The sequence below is a fragment of the Lissotriton helveticus genome, chromosome 6 (genome assembly GCF_964261635.1).
Source record: "Lissotriton helveticus chromosome 6, aLisHel1.1, whole genome shotgun sequence".
NCBI classification, from domain to species: Eukaryota; Metazoa; Chordata; class Amphibia; order Caudata; family Salamandridae; genus Lissotriton; species Lissotriton helveticus.
The window spans coordinates 1,166,443,896-1,166,469,385 of NC_136067.1; the positions used below are offsets into that span (position 1 = coordinate 1,166,443,896).

The 25,490-nt window shown below is 52.6% G+C and overlaps 1 protein-coding gene across 14 annotated transcripts in view; it reads left to right on the forward strand.

Annotated features, from left to right (window-relative positions):
- The window catches only part of AFDN (afadin, adherens junction formation factor), a 1,642,835-nt gene that overhangs the window by 1,485,529 nt on the left and 131,816 nt on the right, over window positions 1-25,490 (forward strand). For all 14 annotated transcript variants that reach the window (XM_078648844.1, XM_078648846.1, XM_078648851.1 and 11 more), the window contains one exon: window positions 4,038-4,175. In XM_078648844.1, coding sequence (XP_078504970.1) covers window positions 4,038-4,175 — 138 coding nt within the window. The remainder of the gene's footprint in view (window positions 1-4,037; window positions 4,176-25,490) is intronic.

A 25,490-nucleotide genomic window follows, 5' to 3' on the forward strand; every position in this document is an offset into this window, starting at 1 on the left:
TTCCACCTCAGAACCTCTTTTGGCCTTTAGTGAGGCACTTACAGACATCCTTCTAGGAACATGGGCCAAACCTAGTACAGGGGCTCCTGCGAATAGGATAATTGCACGCCGCCATCGCCTAGCTCCGGACGACCCAAAGTTCCTCAGCTAACACCCCACCCGAGAGAGTTTGGTGGTGCAGGTTTCTACGTCCCAAGGTGCATTCACTTCGGCCCCTCCGGATGTGGAATCCAAGAGGCTGGATTCATTCGGAAAGAAGTTGTTTTTTTACTCCAGCCTGGCATTGCGATAGGTGAATACTGCATGTTTATTGGGCCATTTCTCCCATTCCCTTTGGGAGACAGTTGTGCAAGTGCTGCCACAAGTCCTGGAGGAGGCCCGGGCTGTGCTCTCCCATGCTGTCAAGGATGGGAGAGATGCAGCAAAATTCACCATACGGTGTGGTGTAGTTACGACCAATTCGCTGGCCAGATCAATTTCAACTATGGTGTCCTTGAGGCGCCATGCCTGGCTTCGAACAACTGCCTTCTTGGGCAATGTCCAACCCAATCTGTTGGCTATGCCCTTTGTTATAACCCTCCTTTTTGGGGGAAAGGCAGACTCTGCCCTGGTTAGGTTCAAGGACTCTCGATCTACGGCCAGATCCTTGGGCCTCTCCTCCACCACCCGTGGCCATTCTTCCTTTCGCGGCAACGGAAGGGATTTCGAGGTGCGTCAGGCCTATCCCAGCCACCGTCCCACACAGACTGCCCAAGCCGTGCGAGGATGTGGTGCACTCACAATGGAGGCCAGAAGTCGTTGACCACACTGCCCCCTGTAGCCGCAGCCTCCAAGCACTCCTAGGCTGATTCTGCAGAATCACACTATTCCAGTTGGTGGGAGAATTTGGCACTATCTCCCTCACTGGAGATCCATAACATCGGATACGTGGGTCTTGCAGATAGTCCTGGAGGGCTGCTCTCTACCTTTTCTTTCTTTTCCTCTTCCTATTCAGCCAAATCAGGAACGGCTGACGGAGGATCATTTAAAGTTGCTCCAAGAGGAACTCTTGGCCAGGGGAGGTATAGAAAGGGTCCCAGTTTCAGAAGTAGGCAGTGGCTGTTATACCCGCTGTTTTCTGATTCCGGAAAAGAACAAGGGGTTACGGCCCATTTTGGATCTTCAGACTGTCCATCTCTTCCTCAAAAAGGAGAAATTCAAAATGGTCACTCTGGCTCAGGTCTTGTCTGCCCTAGGCCAAGAAGACTGGATGGTAGCGTTGAACATTCAGGATGTGTATTTTCACATCCCCATTCTGCCGGGCCACAGGTGTTACTTTCGTTTCAAGGTAGGTCGCGAGTACTTTCTGTTTACCGTCCTCCCCTTCGGCCTTACCTGTGCCATTCGGGTGTTTGTTCACAAAGGTTATGGCTGGGGTCACAGCTCATCTGCGCATGTTAAGGGTGTCGTTCTTTCCCTATCTCGCCAACTGGCTGTTGAAGGGGTCCTCACCCCAGACATTTTCTCCCACCTTCAGACTACAGCGAACCTCCTGCACTCGTTGGGGTTCTCTATAAACGTACCAAAGTTACACATGACTCCTTCTCAGACACTCCCTTTCATCGGAGCCGTTCTGGACACAGTGCAGTATTGGGCCTATCCTCCCGAGCAGCGAGTCCAGGATATTCAGGCTATGATTCCTATATTTCAGCTTCTATCCTGGATACTGGTCTCTGCGGAGTGAAGGCTCCACATAAATTTGCTGGAGCTCCGAGTGATTCGGTTGGCATTGAAATAATTTCTTCCCTCTGTCAATGGGAAGTTAATGCAGGTGTTCAGGGACAACACCACCACCATGTTGTACTCCAGCAAACAGGGCGGTATGGGGAGTGGACCCTTTGTTGGGAGGCTCTTCGTCTCTGGACATGGCTTGAACAGCAGGGCACAACCCTGGTGGTTCAACACCTGGTAGGTTCTTTGAACGCCAGGGCAGACAAACTCAGCCGTCGATGCCTAGCAGATTACAATGGAGGTGCAAGGTCTCTTTCAGCAGTGGGGAGAACTTTGGTTAGATTAGTTTGCCTCCGAAGAGAAAATGCAGTGTCAGCGTGGCTGTGTGCTGGAGTTTCCAAGGCGGCTATCGCTCGACAAGACTTTTCGTTGTGAGTGGAGCTCAGGCCTTTTGTATGCCTTTCCGCCAATACCATTCCTGCCCAGGGTTCTAAAGAAGATCAGGAGCGACCGGGCCCAAGTCATTCTTGTGGCTCCGGACTGGGCAAGGAGAGTCTGGTATCCAGAGCTTCTGATATTGAGTATCGATCCTCCGATCAGGCTGCCCCTTCGGGAGGATCTTCTGTCGCAAAAGCAGGGCAGGTTCCTCCACATGAACCTGTCAACTCTGCACCTCCATGCGTGGAGATTGACCGGGGACAGGTAATAGCTTTTGACCTTCCTTCTGAAGTCTGTAACATTATTCTGGCAGCCAGGCGGCCCTCCACTAAGAAGGTGTATGCCTGCCGCAGAAATGTATATTAAACTGTACAGCAACGTCCATTGACCCTCTTTCTGCTTCTCTTTCAACTGTCCTTTTATTCATTCTAACCCTTGCCCAGCAAGCCTCTGCTTTAGGAACTCGCAAGAGTTACCTTTCTGCTCCGTCTGATTTTGTGCGGCTGCCAGACCAGCCCCCTCCCTTCAAGTCTCCTACTGTAATAGATTTCTAAACGGGCTGGCTCACTTGTTTGTACCCATGCCACAGTGGCACCTTAATTTGGTCCTTACCTATCTGATGTGTGCTCCCTTTGAGCCTTTGCACAATTGTCCCCTCTGGCTATTGACCATCAAAACACCCTTCTTAGTGGCGATTACATCTTCCCGGAGAGTGAGTGAGTTGCAGGCGTTAACTTGCTCGCCTCCTTAGCTTATTTCCTTTCCAGACATGGTGCTGCTTTTTTTGCCAGAGCATCCTTGTTGCCAAAGGTTATGACCCCATTCCATCTGGGTCAGTCCATCACTTTTCCCACCTTTTTTGCTCCACCGCATCCCTCTAAGGAAGAGGAGCGTCTCCATTCGCTAGACCCAAAAAGAGCATTGTCATTCTACATTGGCCTCACAAGAGTTCGGGTGGATGACTAACTCTTTGTGGGATACGTGGGAGCGAAGAACGGAAGGGCAGTGCAGAAAAGGACCATCTCTCACTGGGTCGTTATCTGCATCAAGATCTGTTATATCGTGGCAAAGAAGCAGCCCCCTGAGAGATTAAATGCCCATTCCACCAGGGGAAAAGCAGCGTCTATAGCCGTTGTCTCTGGTTGTCCCAGTCCAAGACATCTGTCATGCAGCATAGTGGGCTTTTTTGCACACGTTCACAAAACATTACTGCCTTGATGGTCAGGTGCGCAGGGACAGACATTTTGCCCGGTCAGACCTGCATGACTTTTTAGTTTAGGTGGTGAGTCCGCAACCCACTGCTGGTATGGTATGGCTCGGGTCTCTGATTCAAAGATAAGAAATCTGCAGCTATAAGTCTCTATCAGATGAACAAGTTACTTACATTCGGTAACGCATTATCTATTAGAGACTCTATCTATTTACAGATTTCTTCCAGCCCCACCCATGCCTCCCCACTTTACGGACTGATTTTGTAGGACTATGGTTATTTTCCCCCCTTTCAGGGCCTTAGTTTTGCAAAGGACTACATCAGTTACTTTGTGGCTCTGCGCTTCTGGCATTGAAAAAATTAAAAGTACTGACGTCCGCGGGCCTGGGTGGCGCCTATATAGGCACCATGATGTCATATCTGATGCTGAACACTGACGACGTCACGCGTAGCCGTATGGAGCCACCCGACGTCGCGGTCAAGAGGTATTGCTCAGCAAAAGTTTTGGGATCTAGCCTGATGCCTGGGAAATTCAAAGGTAAGGAATCTGCTGCTAGATAGTCTCTACCAGATAAGGCATTATCGAAGGTAAGTAACTTGTTCTTTAGCTCTTATTGAGCAATAGTTATTTTAGTTTTTGTGAAGGGAAACATGACTTTTCAAAACAATCCTTAATTAGTTACAGGATGAGGAGCACAGGAGACAGCAGCAGTTAGAAGAAATGCGCCAAAGGGAAGCAGAAGAACGGCAAGCCAGACAAGAAGAAGAACGTAGACGTCAAGAGGAGGAGCGAGTTAAGAGGGAGGCTGAAGACAAGGTTGGGCCTCTAAATATAGTTAATCTTTCATTGTCTTACCTCTGTTTCAAAGAAATTTGGTCACACCCGGATACTCTTTTTTTAGTATGCTTAGTCAAAAGGAAAGAGCAATGAAATGGGCTATGTTTACCAGAATTTAGCCATGTTGCTTTGTCAAGTTTCTCCACTTGCTTTAAATATGATTTAACATTATTATAACCTGTTTTTGTTAATTTTATATAAACTAGCAAATGTATACGTTTAAGCCACATATAAACATATTACATTTGACACATCTTATAAGCCTTTGAGAAGTGTTATTACATTATCTACATTATCTACATTGCCTCCTTGTATGCATATCCTACATATTGAAGCATCAGAGGATACTTGTAGTTTAAAGCTTTGAGTAAACTTTATAGTCATTTTGTCATCTCACGTTCCCTAATTCATTTTTGCTGCTAGATTATCAACGTGTACAGCTAGTTTAGAGTCTGCTAGGGACAAATACATCAATAGAAGAAGTGTTTTTTTTCATGCGTTTCAAAATCCTAAATTGTGGGAGGTGTAGTGGATATTTGTTCCAAGGTTTTGCACACAACATTATAAATGTCTGTCTGCAGCATTAGGCACACAAGAAGTGTGGGGAGTGACAATGAAATTGAGGCAAAACAGTTGTAAGGCAATGTATATACTACTTCATGAGAACGTGCTTTTTGAGCAAGGGTAGATGAGGAAGAATGTGCTTGTGCGTCTGAGTATTCTTGGGAGCCCAAAGTTGGTGTAGGCTATATTTGAAGATGCGCAAATTAATTCTGGAGTCGGAGGCTGACTACTTTTCATGGGTCAACATGTGGAAGTTTTGCAACTTCGATATGTTGCTACATTGCTGTTCACATTTATCAGTATTCTTGTTTCATTTAATTAGAGGTAATTGACCAAAAATGCTGTGGGCATTAATGGCCACACAACGCAGGAATTCAGCGTACGAAGTGGCTTGCATCAAGGGTGTCCTCTCACCTGTATTATTTGCCCTGGCTATAAAGGTCTTGGCGGCACAGGTGTGGGTGAATGTGCAGACGTGGGGCTGGCCTGGAAGTTAGTGTGTGAACAAATAAATCTCACTGTACACCGATGACATCTTGCTAAATTGTATCACTCTTTGGATAGACTGCGATATATCTTCCACATATTCGGGTACCGCTCTGGTTTCGCTATAAACTGGGAGAAATCACCACTTTTCCCCATTTAGGGGGGAGGGGGAGGCAATGCACATGGGGAATTACACTCACCCTGTTGCTGTTGATTGAGAGGTTTCAGTTCTAGACATCTGTCTTTATCTCAATCAATGTCACCGGGTAAGTCGTAGAAAAAACACAAGGAATCTAAGCAGGACTCGGCCATTAAGTTTCTTCCGAGAAGGTGAAAGGGCAACACCATTCGTCTCAAACGTGCTTCTGACGTCAATCAAAATCAGAGCCTATCCCGCAACCTGCTCCGGCACAACCCGAAATATATCGTAAAGTTCAGTGGTGCCATGCTCCGACTCTTCGAATCCTTGCCGACTCCTTCATGCACGCCTTTGAGCCTCATGGAGCTGAGGGACCCTCCATCCGGAATATCCCCTGCAGTTTCGCCCACAGTGTCAGTTGGACCTGCCAAGCCCATCACGGGGTCGCCTCTGGTTCCAGTTCCGATTTCAGTACCACAGTCCACAATGTTTCCTGAAATTTAGTCACCGACCCCATCAACGCTAGGAGACAAGGTTCCTGTTGTGCTCTCTGAGTTGGTCCCGGTTCAACCTCAAAGGAGGCTGCACCCAGCCACTGTCAGGGCGCCACTTTCTCCACTTAACCTAGTGCGTGAATGCACTTGCCCCATAGCACGGCAGCAATACATAAATATCCTCAAAGGTATGGATAAAAAGATGAGGCTTATAGTCACTGCAGTCCAGCTTTGCTAATTTGGTTTTCAGCGTGGTCAGTATTAGTCGGTCTGTGCCAATCCTTCTCATTCTTCTTGCGGACAAGTGCATTCGCTCCTTCGAGTTGATCTAAATGGAGGTATCCTCACTATCTATTGGACCCACCCAAGGTTTGGGAAACATCGATACAGGCTCATTGGTATAAACATGCTATTTCGTCTGCTTTTGATGGGATAAGTGCAGTAGACAGACTCGGTCTGCTGATCTTTTCATCATTTGACCACTTATCTGCTAGAGACTACTAGCCGCAGATTCCTTAACGTAGAATTATCCCCAGGCGCGGGACTGGATCCGGAAAACCTTTTTTCTTCCCCAGCAACTATGCGCGCTGGGGGCGGCACCACGGGACTCCGCCCTGACGTAGTCCGCAGGCGTGACAACAGCAAGGTCACCTAAGCCCCACCCCAGCGCGCTGACATCAGTTTTCTTTTTTTCGGCATGCCACGCGGATCTGGATTACCTTGCTCGCCTGTTTTCAGGCCTTCCGTCGTTTGGTGGGAACTGTGTGCAATGCCTTCGTGCTTCAAAACCTGTGCTGAGTATGCGCGTCCGATGTCGGCGGCGGACCCTCATCCCATCTGCATGTGGTGTTTGGGTGAACACCACGACTCCACGGACTGTGATGCCTGCCAGCAGCTCAAGCCCAAGTCCGCCGGATGAAGCTGCTTTCGGCCCGCCTGTCCAAGTCGGCCTCGTCCCAGCGTCTGTCCCCTGAAGGGTCCAAGAACTGCCGCTTCCGGCTGCAACACAGTCCTCCCCGCGGCTCTCTGGTCGTTGCTCGCCGGTGGGTAAGTCTGCCAGCCTGCCTCCGGGGCCTGGTCCTCGGTTGGTGGCGGGTGCAGGTTCCTCTCAGGACGTGCATCCTAAAACGTCGGCCTATCCGCCGTTCCCCGGCGAGGTGGCGTTTAGGGCTCAGATGGAGCCCTATGCTGCGGCTCTGCAGGCCTCCTTGCGCCCCACCCCTCCTCCTGAGACTTCCGCTGTCCCCTCGCCTCGCGCAGGGCCGGCTGTGGAGTCGCCAGCGGATCCGTCCCCGGCGCAGCAAGGTGCGGCTTCAGGAGCGGGTGATGTGGTATCTCAGAGGTGCGGCTCTTCGGGGTTCCCTTCTTTGACCCACGGTGCTCCCGCCTCGCCGCAAAGCCCCACGGGGTTCCCTGTGGGTCGCAGGGGGTCACCGGGACTCGGGGCTCGTCCCCGGATTCTCCTCGGTCCTCTCGACTGTCGGTTGCCTTCCTGGAGGCCGAGCTGGCACCGCTTTGGCGCCTGCGGCTTTCTTTCCCGGGCCGGATGGTGCCGCGGGTTGAAGCCGGGTCTGGGATCGCCTCTCCCCGTCCCTCTTGACCGGCGGTGGGCCCCTCCGGTGTCGTGCCTGCACCTGTTCGGCACCGCTCCTGGTCTGCTTCGCCGACCCCGCGCTCTCCTCCTGCGCGACAGGTGGTACTGGAGGTGGATTTGACCCTTCTGGTGGGATTCTGCAGATGGGTCACCTGGTCGAGCCGGTGCCTCCTGACCATTTGCTGGAGGTTCTCCACCAGGGCTCTGGTGGGGGGGAGCCTTTGCTTCCTTTTGATGCTTTGCTCCATGATTCCCTTTTGGGGGCCTGGGGTGCCCTGCTACGGGGGACCGGTGCCTCCGCCACTGCTTTGCGCCACTGCCTGGCTCCACATGGGCCCATTTGCCTTTCTTCCCATCCTTCTGCCCAGGGCCCTGTTCTTCAGGCAGCCTTTCCGTCCTTGACCTCGGTGTTGCTCCCCCTGTCACGGGAGGCCCGTGGGTTAGACTCTTGGGGGTGTCATGTTTTTGCATCTTCGAGCGCCGTTTTGCAGGTGTTCAACACGGTCTGTATTTTGGCCAGGGCTACCTCTGCCCTCTGGGATTCCACGGAGTCCCTTCTGCCCTGCATCTCCGGGGACGGTGAGGTGGCGCCTTGCTGAGCCATGTGCTCAATGGTCGCGAGTTAGCATCGTTTATCCTGCGCTCAGCTCTGGATGTCGCGGACTCTGGCGCCCGTGCTATGGCGTGTTCTGTTGCCCTCCGCCGCCATGTCTGGTCGCGAGATGGTGTCTTCCCAGAAAATATCCAGGAGCGCTTGGTTGATTTGCCCTTTGACGGAGTCCTGCTGTTGAACACTCACGGGGATTCTACAATTCAGCAGCTCCTTGCGGGACTCCGCCCTTCTCCCCCCTCTGAATTTCAGTGGTCGGTTCTTGTGTGTTCTTTGGGTGGCGTTTATCCTATTGCTCTGTTGGAGCTCTGTCTTTCGTTACCGTCTGGTTTTAGTTGAAGTTTGCCTTGGTGGCCTTTTTCATGGCCCTTCTGCACATAGGTTGCTGGCATGGCCCTTAAGCCTTGTGTTTTTTGCATCCTGAAATTATTGTGGCTCCTCTGGATAGCTGATGTGTATAGGTTTTGGTTGGAGTGTGCCCTCGAGGTCTTGCTGTTGCCCTCGTTGTGTTTTTGACTGCTGGTTCAGCCCTTCACCTTCTTGGTGCGTCTTCTTTTGGCTGCTTGGTAAGCCGCCTGTGGTTTTGTCTACGGCCCCTCTTCGTTCTTCCTCTGCTGCGGGGTTTACCCCTAAGAGGTGTCTCCCCTGGTTTTATTGGGGATGTGTCATACCCCAGGTGGAATACTGGTTGACTATTGTGTAGTCCTCTTTTCAGCCAGGCAGCTGTGACTGCCTTCTGGGGTTCCTTGCGTTCCCTGGTGACCCTGTATGCCGCCTGGGGCGGCCTTTCTTCTTTTTCTTTCTTGGTTTCAAGCTCTTGGGCGACCTTCGGCCTTCCTTTGGTGGAGTTGTGCCTGTGGTTCCCCTTCGGTGCTTGAGGTATCGGGTTGGTGTTGGTTTGCGTTGGAGAAGCTGACCCCCCCCCCCCCCCTTTCTGGTGCTCGATTCCGGGTCGTCCCCTTGGACTGTTGCCCTGGCTCCTCCGGAGTTCTGCCGCTGGGTCGGCTCTTCCTGAGGACCTCTTTTCGAACTCGCCTTCTTTTCTGCTGGGGTCTTGGGCGCCTGTGCCTCCTTCGCACGTCCGTGCCTCTTGGCTCTGTGCCGTTCCTGTCTTGTCCTCTGCCGTGCGGCGCCTCTCTGCTCGCCGTCCTTTCGCTAGAGGTGGGGGTGGCGTTCTCCTGAGGGGGACTCTGCCCTTCTTTTCCCTCTGCCTTTTGTCTTTGGCGTGGTAGGTTCTTCGCTCCTCCCTGTGCCCGTGACCCTTATGCCTGGTGGGGCTGGTCCGTTCCTCCTTGCCTCATGATGCATCCTCTGTTGGGGCTCTGTGTTCTGTTGGGATGGTGGGTTCTTCTCGCAGTCTCTCCTCCCTTCTGGGTATGGCTAGGGTATCTATTCTACGTTAAGGAATCTGCAGCTAGTAGTCTCTATCAGATGTACCAGTTACATCGGTAATGGTGTATCTGATAAGAGACTATTCTAGCCGCAGAATCCTTCACGACCCGCCCTTCCTCCCCGTTCTGCGAGATCTCTTTCTGCTGGGCCTTCAGCACGTGCCTCCCTTTGGGTGGCTTGGTCGCTACGGGTGCCCCTCCCCCTTGGATTGGGCTTGCTTTCGCCTTTCTAGGGTGTCTTTGCCCTCTTGGTGTGCTGTTTGCTTTCTTCCTGGTGGAGGTGCGCTCTGGTTGGTCTTTTGGGGTGGATTCTGGTTTCCTTATGTGTCCCTTGCTTCTGGGGCTTTCTCCTCCTTAGCAGTCTTCTGGGTTGGAGTTTTCGGGGCTATGGCTCGGTCCCTGGCCCTTGCGGGGTCTCGGGGTGCCTTGAAGGGATTGTATAAGGTCTTCATGGTCCCTAGTCTGCTTGTGCTTCTTCCCCTTTATTGGTCTCGGATATGGCTGCGGTCTTCCTTCATCTGCTTGCCTTTCTTGCAGATATTTTGGGTTTATCTGTACCCTGGGTGGTGTCTCCCTCCCCTTGTAGGGCTGCCCTTTTTGGACTGCAGGTTGGGTCTTTTCGGTCATGGTGTTCTGCTCTGCAGTGCGGCACTCGCTTTGTGGTGCTGTTGGGGCACCGTGGACTGCTTGCTTGCTTTTCTTTTTTACTACTTTATTGCACCCTGTTTTCATGCTCCCACAGTTTTTGTTTGCACTAGTTCCGCGTGGTGGTGCGGAAAAAGTTCTCCGAAACACACTGATGTCGGTGCGCTGGGGTGGGGCTTACGTGACCTCGCTGACATCACGCCCGCGGACGACGTCCTGGTGGAGTCTTGGGTGCCGCCCCCAGTGCGCAGAGTTGCTGTGGCAAGAAAAAAGGTTTTCCGGATCCAGCGCCTGGGGATAATTCTACGTTAAGGAATCTGCGGCTAGAATCGTCTCTACCAGATACACCATTACCAAAGATGTAACTGGTACTTTAAGGGAAACCAATCTGTCTTTTTATTAGACTTGAAAAAGCCCCAGACCTGAGCGCTCCGCAAGGGGCGAAACACGTTAGCTGGCTCAATCTCTCAAACACTAGTACCTAAAATAAATTATCATGATTGTAATACAGACTATGATCCCATTTTCTTTATTGGAAACCAGGTATTTATCTATTTGAAAACTGCATGCAGTACTATAAACTGTCTACCCTATCCTTGTCTGCACTCAACCCTGGAAGCTGGATGGTGGCATTTGACATGCAGGATGCTTACATCCATTTGTCGTATGGTTCATACTAAATCAGTAAAACTGTTAATTTGGACAACATAAACATCAAAACTGTGCGAGACTGTCTCCACCCACACCATCAGGATATGTTTGGCCTAAGTCCTGGGTAGCTCACAGTGCACCTCTGGACCTCTAAACCTTACAAGGTGCCAGAGGGCATGTGCAACCTCAGAACATGACAACTCTAACTCCCCAAGGAAATCGTGGAAACATATCAGTCACTTTCATTAGTAACTCCTGCATGCCCAAAGGGGGACACAAGAAATACTTGAATTGGCATTTCAATCATTTATTGAAGCATTCTGAAATACGTGCGCTGCAATGATAAATAGAAGGAAAAGCTTAAGCAGCATTACTAGATTTGAAAATAACGTTAACAATTCAACCATTGTGCTATTATCTTGATTATAAGCCTACATATATAATCTGATAGAGACATCTAGCCGCAGATTCCTTAACTTAGAATATCTCCAGGCGTCAGACTGGATCCGGAAAACTTTCCGCAGCAGCACCTGCGCGTCGGGGGCGGCGCCGCACAGCTCTGCACTTACGTCGTCCCCGGACGTGACGTCAGCTTAGCAATATAAGCCCCTCCCGGCGCGCTGACGTCAGTTTTCTTCTTTTCCGCGTCCCAACGTGGATCCAGGAAAACCAGCGGTTCCTTAGACTGTCTTTCAGGCATTCTCGACGTCTTCGGCATCACGGAACTGTGTGCGATGCCTTCTGGCTTTAAGGCATGTGAGACCTGTACGCGCCAAATGTCTGTCACCGATCCGCACGCGATATGTATGTGGTGCCTGGGAGTGCACCACAACTCCGAAGAGTGTGACTCCTGTCTGCAGATGAAACCAAAGTCCCTAAGGGAGCGTCGTATGAAGCTGCTGGCTGCCCGGATGTCCGGTCCTGTGCCTTCACGCCGCCGTTCTCCCTCTCAGGTCCGCTCATGGGGTCCTTCCCGCGGACGTCGTTCAGAGACAGGTAAGCACAAGCATAAGTCACGGAGGACGTCCTCCCGTAAACGTGAAGCTGGGGCCCGCTGCTCTCGGTCTTTGCCAGGCACAGGCACCCAGGAGTCGTCTCCCCCATACCCACACTTCCCGGCTGTCGGAGCGACAAGGACCCAGATGGAGGCCTATTCAAAGGCTCTCCAGGCTTTCTTTGGGTCACCCCCTCTCCCTGGTGCGCCTTCGGGTCCCACAGAGGATGAAGGCACTCATGTCGGGACTTCGCCGGTGGATTCGTCCTCGGCGCCGGCTGCATGCATCGACTCCGGTTCCGGAGTCGATACGATGTCGGGACACAGCCCAGAGGGGCATACCAGTCGTCCATCCAGCCCACCCGTCCTGTCGCCGCATAGCCTTGTGCGGCTTCCTGCACTGGAGGTTGAGTCGCCGTTAGCCCGCACTCAGATCGAGTCCCCTCTGGAGGTTCTCAACATCGATGCGACGCTGTCTCGGTGTCGGTTGACGCCGGTGCCTACAGCTCCTCTGTTACAGGAGGATGAGATCCCTCTGGGCTCACGGTGCCCAGGGTTTTTTCCGTGCCCCTTGGTCCAGGTGTCAGGCGTTCCATGGCCTTTGGATCAACGTCAGGCTCCTCCACCTATACTGTCTATTGGATGAGTTAGCCTCCAACCGTCCCCGACCGATGGTTTGTTGTCCCCCAGAATGGTGACAGAGGCTAGTGCAGCTTTCACGAGGGCTGTTCGCAGGGCTGCGGTTATTCTAAGCTTGCAGCCCCCTGTGGTTTCCTTGCTCTCTGATCCTTTACGGGATCTCCTCCACATAGAGCCTATGGTCGTGGACTCTTTGCTGCCCCTTTGTGGGTCTCAGTTTGACATCCTGCTTGGTACCTGGGCATGGCTCTCCTCTGGTGACCCTGTCGATTGGGCCATTGCTTGCCGGCATCACCCGGCTTCAGAGGATCCTGTCTGCTTGTCCCTTCACCCTAGAGCTCAGGGTCTGGTTGTCCAGGCGGCTTTCGCCTTGCAGCCTTCTTCCGCTCTGCCATTGCTACCTCCCACTAGGGACTCTCGGTGGCTGGAGACATGTGGTCGTCACATTTTTGTCTCCGCCAGTTGGGGCATCCGTGCCTTGAACACGTCTTGCGTGTTTGCACCTCCTTCCTTTGCCCTTTGGGACATGGTTGAGCTCCTTCTTCCTTCTCTCCCAGAAGGGCCCAGGGTTGACTTGCATCGCCTTCTTCTTGATGGCCGGGGATGGCACAATTTTCCCAGTGATCCACCCTGGACGCTACTGACTCTGTGGTAGGGCAATGGCCCGGTCAGTTGCATTGCGCCGCCATGCATGGCTGCGCGATAATCGTTTTCCCGACAATGTTCGGGACGCTCTTCGGGATCTGCTATTCAATGGCGCGGACCTTTTTGACTGTCACGCTGATTCAGCGGTTTCCCGCCTCATGTCTGGTCTCCCGTAATTTTCTGGCCCTTGCGGCCTGGCTTTCTCGTCCTTGTGGCCTATCTTTTTCATAAGTTGTATGACTTTGTGTTGCCTTTTCTTCATAGGCAGCGTTGCCTTGTTTGTTTTGGACCCTGGGTTCATGACGTAATACCCAGATGGTCTAGGAGGCTACTCCACCATGTTTGCCTTTGCTCAGTACAGCTGGTCAGCTGGTTCTGCCTTCATTTCAGTCCTCTGTCTGTGAGCTTGTCTCAAGAAGAAGCCACCTTGCTGGGGTTAAGACTTACCCTATGTGGGGTATTTGCTGGCTATTGTGTAGCTGCCTTCCTACAAGGAAGGCTTGGTACGCTCCTGTGGAGTATTCCTCACAGAGGTTCTTCCGTGGATCAGCCTGTCCTCTATTTTTGCTGTTATGCGACCCACAGGTTGGCGTCGCTCTATTGCACTTTCAGTTAGGGTTGGGGTCTACAGTTGTCCGTAGTACTTCGAAGCATTGGTAGAGGTTCCCTACTGTGAGTCTTCTGCCTCGCCTGCCTTTCACAGGGGTGTTTTTCAGTTTCACTGTGCTCCTCTTTGTCGATGTTGGCTGCTCTTCTTTTCGCCAGCCACTGTCCCTTGGGGCCACTAGTTGTGTTCCGTTCCGGCACAGTTCTTCCATGGCTGACGCTCTGCCATCGTATAGCGCTGGGGCAGAGCCGCTGCGCGGCACACTTCTTCAGTGTTTGCGCATAGTGTTGGGACACCCTGGTATATTCGCAATCATGGGGTGCCTGCATTCTTTCTTCCGCTTCTGTGGTGACTGATTCTACCCTCCACTCTCTGGGATGGGTAATAATTTCTCGTACTTCAGCCCTGTCTGGACTTATCTGAAAGAGACACGTTAGTAATGGATTCCTTACCTTAGAATATCCCCAAACGTCAGACTGGATCCAGAAAAAGTTTTCGCTAGCAGTACCTCTTCGCGTCAGTGGGTGGCGCGTGCGGCTCCGCGTCCATCGCTGTCGTCGTATGTGCCGATATGACGTCAGTCCTTTCTATTTCCGCGACAGTAAGCGCAGATCTGGTTAGAGCACGTACCTTAGCCACTTTTTGACTACCTTTTTGAGACTTTTTGTCTCCTATAAGTTTTGGTTCACTCTAGTGCACGTAGGGATGCCTGGGTTTAAGTCTTGTGGGGCCTGCTGTCGCAATATGTCGATGGCGGACCCCCACAACGTCTGCCTCTACTGCCTGGATACCAACCACGACTCCCGGTCCTGTCTGGACTGTCGGGCCATGGACCGACAGCCTTGAGGGAGCTGCACCGGAAGCTGCTGGAGGTCCGGCTCTCGTCCCAGCACCGTTCCTGATCCAGGGTCTGCTCCAGAGAAAGCCACAGTCCTCGCTCCTCGGGCTCCAAGTCTTCACCCTCGGATTCGGGTAAGAGACGACACAAAAAGAAGTCGAGAAGCGGTGTCGCTCTCCGAAGTCCCCCCGTCGGTCCCCGGATGAGAAAGAGGGGGACAGGGGTTATGCCCCTGTGGCTCCTTTGGAGCCCGGGAGTCTCGCGGCCTACCCACCTTATCCGGGTCCGTCGGCGACTCCCGCACAGGTGCAAGAGTTTCTTGCTACCATGGACCGCCTGTTTAGGCCTTGGGCTCCCGTTGGCGCGCCCTCAGGCCCCATGGGATCCTGCGCCGTTGGTTCCGGCCACGGCGCCATAAGGTCCAATGCTTCCGAACCCAGCGCCACCCTCGGCTCCGCCTCCAGCGCCGCAGTGGGTGCCATTTGTCCCGCCCTTGCCCAGGCTCCAGGACAATTTTGCTCCTACCTGGGATCCACATTGGGGGACAGCGCCGGTTCGGCCCCGACCGGCGCCATTCCCGCCGCCTTTCTCGGCACCGTTTCCGACGCCGTTTGCTCCTTCCCCGGTTCCTGCCCTGCTGCAGCGGTCTGTACCGTATGCGGCAGAGGTGGAGGACGACTGGGAGTGGTCCGAGGACCCTCTTGCTCGTCAGTGTGACTCTGAACAGGACCGGGCGGACAACTTGGAGGATGCCGGCGACCTCGACGGCTCCTCTGACCCGGGGTTTGCCTTTTCTGGCCCACCATGGAGGAGGGCGCCTCTTACACGATGGTGCTCCGTAGGGCAGCTGAGGTCCTCCACCTTGATCTCCCTACGGTGGCCCTCAAAACTAATCTCCTCACTGAGGTGCTCCTGACGGCGTCCACTTCGTCGGAGCCCCTGCTGCCGTTTAATGACGCCCTCACTGATGTCTTGTTGGGCACTTGGTCACGGCTGGCCACAGGAGCCCCTGTGGATAAGTCGCCAGGCGTCATCGCCCGGCGCCGGGCGACCCTGTTTTTCTGACCACTCGCCATACTCCCGAGAGTCTGGCATCCAAGCTTCGACGTCCCAGAGTGCCTTTCCCACGGCTCCGCCGGATAAGGACTCTAAGAAGCTGGAACAGTTTGGCAAGCGATTGTTCTCTTCGGCCAGCTTGGGGCTGCAGTCGGTGAACGACGCGTGCCTCTTGGGCTGCTATTCCCACGTGGTGTGGGATACGGTTGCACAGGTATTGCTTCAGTGTCCTGAAGAGCTCCAAGATGTGCTGTCCCAGGCTGTTGCCGAGGGTGAGGATGCCGCTAAGTTCGCCATTCAGTGTGGGCTGGACACCGCTGACTCTTTAGGGAGAGCAATCTCCACAACAATGGCCCTGCGTCGCTATGCCTGGCTCCGGTCCACTGGGTTTTTGGGGGATGTCCAGAGTTCCCTCATGGACATGCCTTTTGAACGTACTCGCCTGTTTGGCGATAAGCAGACGCTGGAGCGTTTCAAAGACTATCGGGCTACAGCCAAGTCCTTGGGCTTCTCCACCACGCGTCCGTCCACGATTACCTTTCGTTCCTTTCGTGCCAACGGAAGGGGCGCCCCTCCACGTTCATTCAGCCAGAAGCCTGCGCAATCTCAACCCCAGCGCAGCCGTGGGCGTGGTGGCTGCCATGGCGCCACAGGGGGCCAGCGTACGGGCCAGTCCTTCTCCGCTCCTGCAGGAGCCGCCTCGGATCCTTTCTGGTCCGAGCTTTGGGGTGCACCCCACGCCATTGGGCGGCAGGATTCAACATCACCTCCCCCACTGGCGTTGTGTCACTTTGGACAGGTGGGTGCTGCAAATTGTCCGAGGGGGGTTACTCCCTCCCCTTCGAGTCTTCCCCCCCCAGCCATGCCACATCAGTTCCACCGCATGTCGGGGGATAATTTTGCGCTTCTCCAGCTGGAAGTCACAGCCCTCATGGCCATGGGGGCCATCAAGCACGTTCCTGGGCCAGAAGTAGGACGTGGTTGTTATTCCCACTACTTTCTGGTCCCCAAGAAGGACAAAGGGGGTCGGCGTCCCATCTTGGACCTCCGGAACGCCAATCGCTTCCTGAGGAAGAAGTTCAAGATGCTGACTCTGGCTCAGGTCTTGGCTGCCCTCGACCCAGGATACTGGATGGTAGCGCTGGACTTGCAGGACGCATATTTTCACATCCGTGTCCTGCCGGCCCACCGGCGTTACCTGCGGTTCACGGTAGGCCAGGAGCATTTTTAGTTCGCCGTTCTCCCCTTCAGCCTTACCAGCTCCCCTCGGGTGTTCACGAAAGTGATGGCGGTGGTCGCAGCTCACCTGCGCAGGTCAGGGGTGTCAGTCATCCCCTACCTCGATGACTGGTTGTTGAAGGCGGGCTCGCCCCAAGTAGTCGTCTCCCACTTTCAGACTACGGCCGACCTCCTGTATTTGCTTGGTTTCTCCATCAACGATCGGAAGTCGCACCTGAGTCCCTCTCAGAAGCTCCCCTTCATCAGAGCGGGTCTGGATTTAATGCGGTTTTGGGTCTATCCTCCCGAGCAGCGAGTCTGGGATATTCAGGCTATGATTCCGATCTTTCAGCCTTTACTCTGGGTTTCAGTCAGGATGACTCTCCGGCTCCTGGGCCTGATGGCCTCCTGCATCCCGCTAGTTCAACATGCCAGATGGCATATGCGGGCTCTGCAGTGGGACCTGAAGTTCCAGGGGGCGCTGCATCAGGGCAACCTGTCCGATCATGTCCAAATCTCGGAGGGCACTGCACGACAATTGCAGTGGTGGCTTACGAATCGCGATTGGGTCAGTGGCAGATCGCTCTCCCTTCCCCAACCAGAGTACTCAGTGGTGACGGATGCATCCCTCCTGGGATGGGGAAGCCACTTGGGAGAGGTGGAGATCAGAGGCCTCTGGTCTCCGGCGGAGTCCCGGCTCCATATCAACCTGTTGGAGCTTCGGGATCCGACTTGCACTGAAGGCATTCCTTCCCTCTGTCCGGGGAAGTGTAGTGCAGATGTTCACAGACCCTATGTCAGGAGGCTCTGCGCCTCTGGACATGGCTGGACCATCAAGGCATTACCTTGGTGGTTCAACACCTGGCAGGTTCTCTGAACGCCAGGGCGGACGAACTCAGGCGCCAGTGCTTGATGGATCACAAATGGCGTTTGAACTCGGACGTAGCTCAAGGTATCTTTCAGCAGTGGGGAGAGCCTTGGTTAGATCTATTCGCCACCGAAGAAAACACGCAATGTCATCAGTTCTGCACGTTGGAATTTCCAAGGCGGCACTCGGTAGGTGACACTTTTCATCGCGAGTGGAGTTGCGGTCTATTGTACGCCTTTCCGTCTATACCACTTCTGCCCAGATTCGGCGCGACCAGACCCAAGTGATCCTTGTGGCTCCCGATTGGGCATGAAGATACTGGTATCCTGAGCTACTCAGCATGGCGATCGATCCCCCAATCCGACTGCCTCTTCTGGAGGATCTTCTGTCGCTGCAGCAGGGGACACTCCTCCACCGAACCTGTCCAGCCTCCAACTCCATGCGTGGAGATTAAGCGGCAACAGTTGACGGCTTTTGATCTTCCTCCTGAAGTATGTGATGTCATTCTGGCAGCCAGGCGTCCCTCCACTGAAACGGTATACGCCTGCAGGTGGAACAAATCTATGGCATGGTGCACTGCGAAGGCTGTGGATCCCTTTCTGCCCCTCTTTCAGAAGTTCTTCTGTTCCTCCTTTCTCTGGCCCAGCAGGGCTCTGCTCTGGGCACAATCAAGGGCTATCTCTCTGCCATTTCCGCCTTTTTAAGGCTTCCAGATCAGCCTTCTCTTTTCAAGTCCCCTGTTAGTCGTTTCTTGAAGAGCATCACACACACGTTCCCTCCGGTCCCCTTTATAATGCCTCAGTGGGACTTGAATCTTGTGTTGACTTATTTGATGTGTGCTCCCTTTGAGCCGCTTCACAACTGTCCTTTACGTCTTCTCACCTTAAAGATTGCTTTCCTGGTTGTTATCACCTCTGCCAGAAGAGTGAGTGAGCTCCAGGCTCTTTCTTCTAAACCTCCTTTCCTTTCTGTTAATCCGGATAAGGTGGTGTTAAGGACCCGTCCTTCTTTTTTGCCCATGGTTATCACGCTCTTCCACATCGGGCAGACCATCACTTTGCTCACCTTCTTTCCGCCTCTGCAACCTTCGAAGGAGGGAGAGAGGCTCCACCGCCTGGACCCAAAACGTGCGCTCTCGTTCTACCTGATGCGCACACAACAGTACCGGGTAGATGATCAACTCTTTGTTGGCTACGTGGGCGCCAAGAAAGGTCGGGCTGTGCACAAACAAACCATCTCTCGGTGGGTAGTTCTGTATATTAAAGCTTGTTACTCCTTGGCTAAGAAGGAGCCTTCTGTAGGACTGCCTGCTCATTCCACTCGGGCGACAGCAGCCCCTACTGCTCTGGAACGGGGAGTACCTTTGCAGGATATCTGTCAGGCAGCTACGTGGTCCTCGCTGCATGCCTTTACCAAGCATTATTGCCTTGACAGCCAAGTCCGGAAAGACGGCTTCTTTGGCCGTTCTGTCCTCCGTGACTTTCTGGTGTAATCGTATTCGCAGACTGTGAGAAGTTGGCCTGATGTGCAGTGCTCACTATTCTAGTGATCACTATATATCAGTCCAAACAACCCTTATTGATGATTGGTTGTAAGTCAACCTTATAGACCAGCTATCCTAGTAGCATGGATACGAGCAGTCTAAGGCTAAGACTCTAGAGGGCGTGTTAAGCCAGCTGTTTTACCATCACATTACCCCTTGAACACCAAGTGAAAGGACACCACACAAGTTGTTATGAAAATAAACAGTATATTTATTTATAACAAGACTACCCTGGCTCTTTATGAGACAGGGAGCTAAGCACACAACAAAACTCTTATGAAAATACTTCAAGTTGCACAATTTACACAAATGCCCGAGGGGCACGAAAAACCATATACTACAAAAGTGGAATGCGAATTACTAGCAGGTAAGTAACGATTCTCAGAGACTTTGGGATCGCTAGGACTGGACTACTGAACCTTTAGATTTCTAGCAGGAGGCCTAGGGAACTCGGGTGCAGAGTGTGCACTCTCACGCGGGATGCGGGACAAAGTCTATGGAAACTAGAATTCACAAAGTTACTGTTCTCGGGCGAACCCGACTAGCTGGGACGAAAACGGGAGTGGATCCGAACACTTGGAGTGTTGGACTATGCTGGGGCACCGGAGTGCTGGATTTACCTAGCCCAGGGGCTGCGGCTGCATAGGGTTCAAGTTGCGTCGGAAACCCACGTTGACGGACCAGGAGCCTGAAGGAGAAGTTGCTGGCAGGCGGCCAGTGAAGAAAAGTTCGAAGAGATCCAAGCCTGGATCAGGGAAGAAGAAAACCTGAAAGCAGAGGGGACCAAGTTCTGAATCACTAGCCAGTGATTAAGTGGGCACCAGGATGGCACCGGGCGAAGTCACCGCAGTCAGGTGAGTGGGCGCTGCTGGGCTCTGCAGTCTCTCGGACCAGGAGGCGTTGTCGGTGACCAGGATGGAGGGGCGAGCTGTCCCACGAAGGTTCTTGCTGTTGACGTCGCTGAACCCAGGATTGGGGCAATAAGTCTTGGCAAATGCAAGGCCCACGCGGTGGACCTAAAATGGCGTCTTGAGTGGACCAGGAGGGCCCAGGATACTTCTCTGATGGAGGGAAGCAAGGGCCAGTCTGGAGCAACCAGACCAGCAGTGTTAGTCGTTGTGGAGCGTCGTGAAGGGGCCACTAGCCAACGGGCAAGCGACCTGGACAACGCGGTGAGCAGCAAAGAGCAGAAGGGCCCCACGCAGATTTCGTGGATGCAAGGGGGCTGAACTTCGGTGCTGGAGCTGCTCAGGGTCGGGGCTTCTCTTACCCCAAAGCATTCGGTCGAGGGTCACTCGGGTGTCGTGCTGGACAAGCGTCGTGCAGTTCAGAAGATGGCCGGTCCCTCGAGGTCTCGTCGCACCCACGGATCACAGCTGGGCTGATGATGTAGGTTGAGGTCAGAGGTGCCAGGGAAGCCGGTTCTCGTCGTGATGAAGCAGTCTTGATCGGAAGGAGAGACTGGCAACAAACCGCGAAGCTTGGTTGGTGCCTGCTGCTGCAGGGTGACTACTCCTTAGTCACAAGGGAGAATCTTGGGAAGAAGTCTTGAGTTCCTTTCGTGGAAAGTAGTTTCAGGATTCAAAGATGATCTAATTTGGAAGGGGGCCTGCTCCTACCTTTATCCTGAAAAAGGGGGCTGGCACGCGACTAAGTCCTGCCCTATGGGTGGGACCAGGAGGGGGGTGGTTACACCCCTCTCCTTTGGCGGGCTTTCCCCAGCTCAGGGTCTGGTGTGCCCCTGGAACTGGTTCAAGCCGGCCTATGCACAGTGAGCACCGGGGTGCCACTTGCAGTCACCTTCCTCTAAAGCCCTGCCTACCTAGAATACACAAAACCCTGTCTGGGACGGTGCTGGCACCGCCCCTGGCAGGAAACCCTTTGTCCTTGCCTCCTGCTCTGGGAGGACTCCCAGCAGCAGGAGGGCAGACTTGTGTCTCGGTGGCAGCATCCATTTTGTGGACGCTGAGGCTATGTCAGACTTTAACCGGGGTTACAGGTTACCAACATGTCGTGTCCCTCTAGAAGGGTGGAATGCTAACCCCGTCGCCAGAATTGGCGAGGGGTTAGTATTCCAATTCGTATGACACCTTACTCGACATGTTTTGATAAAGCGATACCAGAGTTGGCATATAACCGCGAGGATTATAATGCACTTAAGAGTATATGGTATGCGTTATCATGGGAACGGCTAAGGGATAGATCCCGAAAGCCGCAGACAGGCTCAGCTCATGCCAGACCACCATCTCACACGATTCCAAGCACTCTGCCTTCAGGATTGTCAAGGCCTGCCATAGGAGTGACTGATAGGAGATCTGTGTGCCCATTGAGGTTTAGATATAGGTATACTATATCTAAAGCAAAGGGTGATTACACCACCTTGCCCCAGCTGTCGTGCAGCCAGTTGTGTCAGATTTGGATGGCCAGCCAGGGGTGGCATAATAGATGCTGCATCCCCTGGTAGGCCCTGGGTACACCTATGCCCTGGGTACCTAAGGTACACTGTACAGGGACTGATAAGGTGACTCAGTATCCAATTAGATATGTACCTAAGGTACATGGAATCCATTTTACAGAGAGAGCAGTAGGCCTGGGGTCCTGAATAGCAGGGCCCCAGGTCAACTAAGTCAGAAAACCAGCAAAACACCAGGCAAAAAGTTGGGGGCAACCATAGTCAGGGATCTACCTTCCTACACAGACCCATCATCGGGGTTGGTATTGCTGAGGTATCTATTCTAAGGTAAGGAATCTATCACTAACGTGTCTCTTTCAGTTGCACAAGTTACTACTTGTGTAACATTATATCTGTAAGAGATATTAGTTAGTGATAGATTCCTTATCGCCCCACCCATCCTCCCCATTCTGCGAACTGATTTCTGGGGTTAAGGTCATCTCTTTTAGGGCCCTAGTTTTATGCACCAATGGTCAGTATCTTGCATGGCTCTGCGTTCCTGGCGCGGAAAGTGGTGTACAGACTGACGTCAGCCTGCATGGGTGGGGCCTAAGTAGTCTCCGTGATGTCATCTCGGCGCATACGATGTCAGCGACGGATGCGGAGCTGCACGCGCCACCCACTGACGCACAGAGGTAATGGCAGCAAAAACTTTTTCCTGATCCAGTCTGACACCTGGGGATATTCTGAGGTAAGAAATCTATCACTAACTAATGTCTCTTACAGATATAGCGTTACACAAGTAGTAATTTGTGTGTCTATAGGCGGTGGCCTCTTTGCCATGTACGTCTATGCTGTACACTGCCGCCTTGTGCCTCATTTTCTGGGCACTTCCCAAACAGGAGTTTTTTCTATTTCCCTACTGCTTTCTGCACAGGTGTTTTCCACGCTTCTGCTTTGGGTTCCTGATAGAACACTCTAAAGGGGAAGTGTTCTCTTCAGGTTACTCTCTTTCTTGGGTGGTCTTGTCAGTACATCCCTAGGCCATTACGTTGGTCCTGACTGTTTCCACTTTAGTGTCCTGCTCCATCTCCTCATCTGTCTAGCGGGGGACCATGGCACCTCCCGGACGGGTGGCTGATGTCGCTTACGGATCTGGACATTGTCCTGGTCGAGACTGCTCCAACATGACTGTTGGTACTTATGATGTACCCTAGTCTTGTATTATTCAACACCTCCTTTTTAGATGTGTATCTTTCGTAATAAATATCTGCTCTGTGCTCTTCCCACAGCGGGGTCGTGCAGGCAACTTTCCTTGCTGTGGTGTCTGTGGTCTTTGCCCTGGTCTGCTCATGGTGTATGCTCTTGTGTGTGTGTTCGACTTGCCGGAGGCCCCTTTTTACCGGTTCCCTACCTGGTGATGTGTCCTTCACTTCTGGGCTGCTCACACTACCCTACAGGGGGATTTCCCTATACTTAGTGTGGTTCTGGCGTCCACACTGTATGCTTATGTGTATTCCTGTCTTCCACATGAATACCAGTCTTGCTGTGGTCCTGTTCTGGGTGCTTCTGCTTGTTGCCGTCCTCCCTCTCACATGTCTTTGTGAAGGAGCTAGTGCGTACTGGAGTGTCTTGTGTTTCTGGTAATGCCGGCACTTTCTGGCCATGGGTCGGCTTCCTGTCCCACGTATCTTAGCTGGTGCAGGTTCAACTGTGCTTTTTTTCTACTGTTGTGCATACTCCACCGGTATGCGCGGACTCGGTCATACCGTTTTGTCCTCTCGCTGGGTCTTGCTTCCTGTCGACACATCAGATCCTGCAGATCCATCGGACCCTAGGCTCAGTTCATCTTCTTTTATGAAGCCATGAACTCTCACTTCCGCACCAGCATTTCTGGCTCTGTGCTTTCTTCCTCTCAACCCGGTATACACACACGGGGGTTTTCGTGCTGTTCTTTGACGGCTTGTGGTGCCTTTGCCTCCCATTGGTTTCCGCTCTTTCAAAACTTCGTGGTCTGGTGCTTGCGCTGGCATTGCGGTCCCCACTGTGTTTCGTCACCTTGTTGATGGCTAAGTACTCTCTGGAACTTTGTGGGGTTCAGTTGCAGACCCGCCTCCTCTATGGGTATGGCTTTGGTATCTGTTCTTAGTTAAGGAATCTGAAGCTAGATGTCTCTATCAGATGGACGAGGTACTTACCTCGGTAACAATGTATCTGGTAGAGACACATTCTAGCCGCAGATTCCTTAACACCCGCCCATCCTCCCTGTTCTGCGAGCACCTTTTCAGGTTAGGTTTTCTGCATTCGCCTCCCTCCGGGTGGCTTTGTCTTTCTGCGGGGTGACATCTTTCACTTCACTCCTCGACTGGATGCTTTATTCGGTTTTGCTTGCTCTACTCCACCCATTTTCGTTATTGGACGGTACGCTCATGTGTCATGTGTCCTTTTACATCCCTACGCCCTGGGTCGACCAGTGTTGGGTCTACTAATGTTCTCCCCCCACCTCTTCTCAATCGCCTTGGGGTCTCTTTCCTCCCCTGAAGTCCATTGGTTTGAAGTATATTGGCTCTGCCTCAGTCTATAGGTCTCTTACAGGGATACAACGTCCTTTTCTGGTGCCGACTTGTGGTGAGTTGTCATTGCTCATGTGTTCCGAACTTGTTGCCCTTCCCAGTAACATATTGTGGTTGCAGACTTTGTCGTCTGCCATGATGTTTTTTCACATCTTCTTCTGCCTCCGGGGAGGTTTTAGCCTTCGCATTTGCATGATTGCTTCTCAGAGCAGTGCTCTGCTCTTTCCCTTCACTATTTTTCAGTATACAGTGCCTGGCACTGTCCTTTATGGTGCTGTTTTTCACCATTCAATTTCTGTTTCTTTTTCATCTTTTTCGCACACTGTTCCCATACTCTCAACGTTTTTGGTGGTGGATCCTCGATGTGGTATGGAGAAGTTTCTCTGCCGAAAACTGACGTCAGCGCACCGGGAGGGGCTTATATGGCTCCGCTGACTTCCCGTCTGTGGATGACTTCAGGGTGGAGCAGTGCGACAGCGCCCCGGCACGCAGAGTTGCTGCTGCAGAAAGTTTTCCGGATCCAGTCTGATGCCTGGGGATATTCTAAGTTAAGGAATCTGCGGCTAGACTGTGTCTATAGCAGATACATTGTTACAGAAGGCAAGTAATTCGTCCATCATATCTATACTCCTACTTAGCGCTCCCTAATCTAGTGGGCTTAGGGAGTGCAAATCTGCCAGTATACCCCAGGGTGATCTAACTCCCATTTGCCTGCGGGTGTGTTTCATCTGGTTGCTCATTCTTGTGTAGAGCATGTCAGTATTTGAACTTCATATCAACTTTGGTGCGCTGGAAAGGTTCCCGACTTTTTCTGTTCGCTTTCCCTAAAGGGAAAAAAACTCTTAGGCAGGTGGAGACTCCAGGAAACTAAAAAGGAGGCGAAAGGCGAAGACCAGGGACGGGGCCAAAAGAGTTCACCAAAGAACCAGGCCAGAAGACAGGAAACTCCAGGGCAGAAGGCTCCAAGGAAACAGGAACAGTAAGTGCCAACAGAGATGAAGAAACACCAGACGAGAGCAATATTCTCCAACAGGAGCGAGGACACATCAGCAGGAGCAAGGAGTGTAGCAATGCAAGGAAATGAAGGATTCCGCTCCTTATATACCCATAGACAGAAAGTAATAAAACACTTGCCATCTTTGATAGGGAAGAAGTGGTAAAAAAGATTAAAAAAAGGTCGCCATCTTGGCAAGTTGTAACAAAACCCTTACCAAAGCCTTCTGGGAGTAAGAATGTGGAATCATGGGAAGAAGACAAGCAGGAAGTTGACCCCCGTGTAGTAGAATGGCTATTTATTTGAACTGAATGGCTATTCAGAACATTATAAAATGTATTCACTAGACCTGA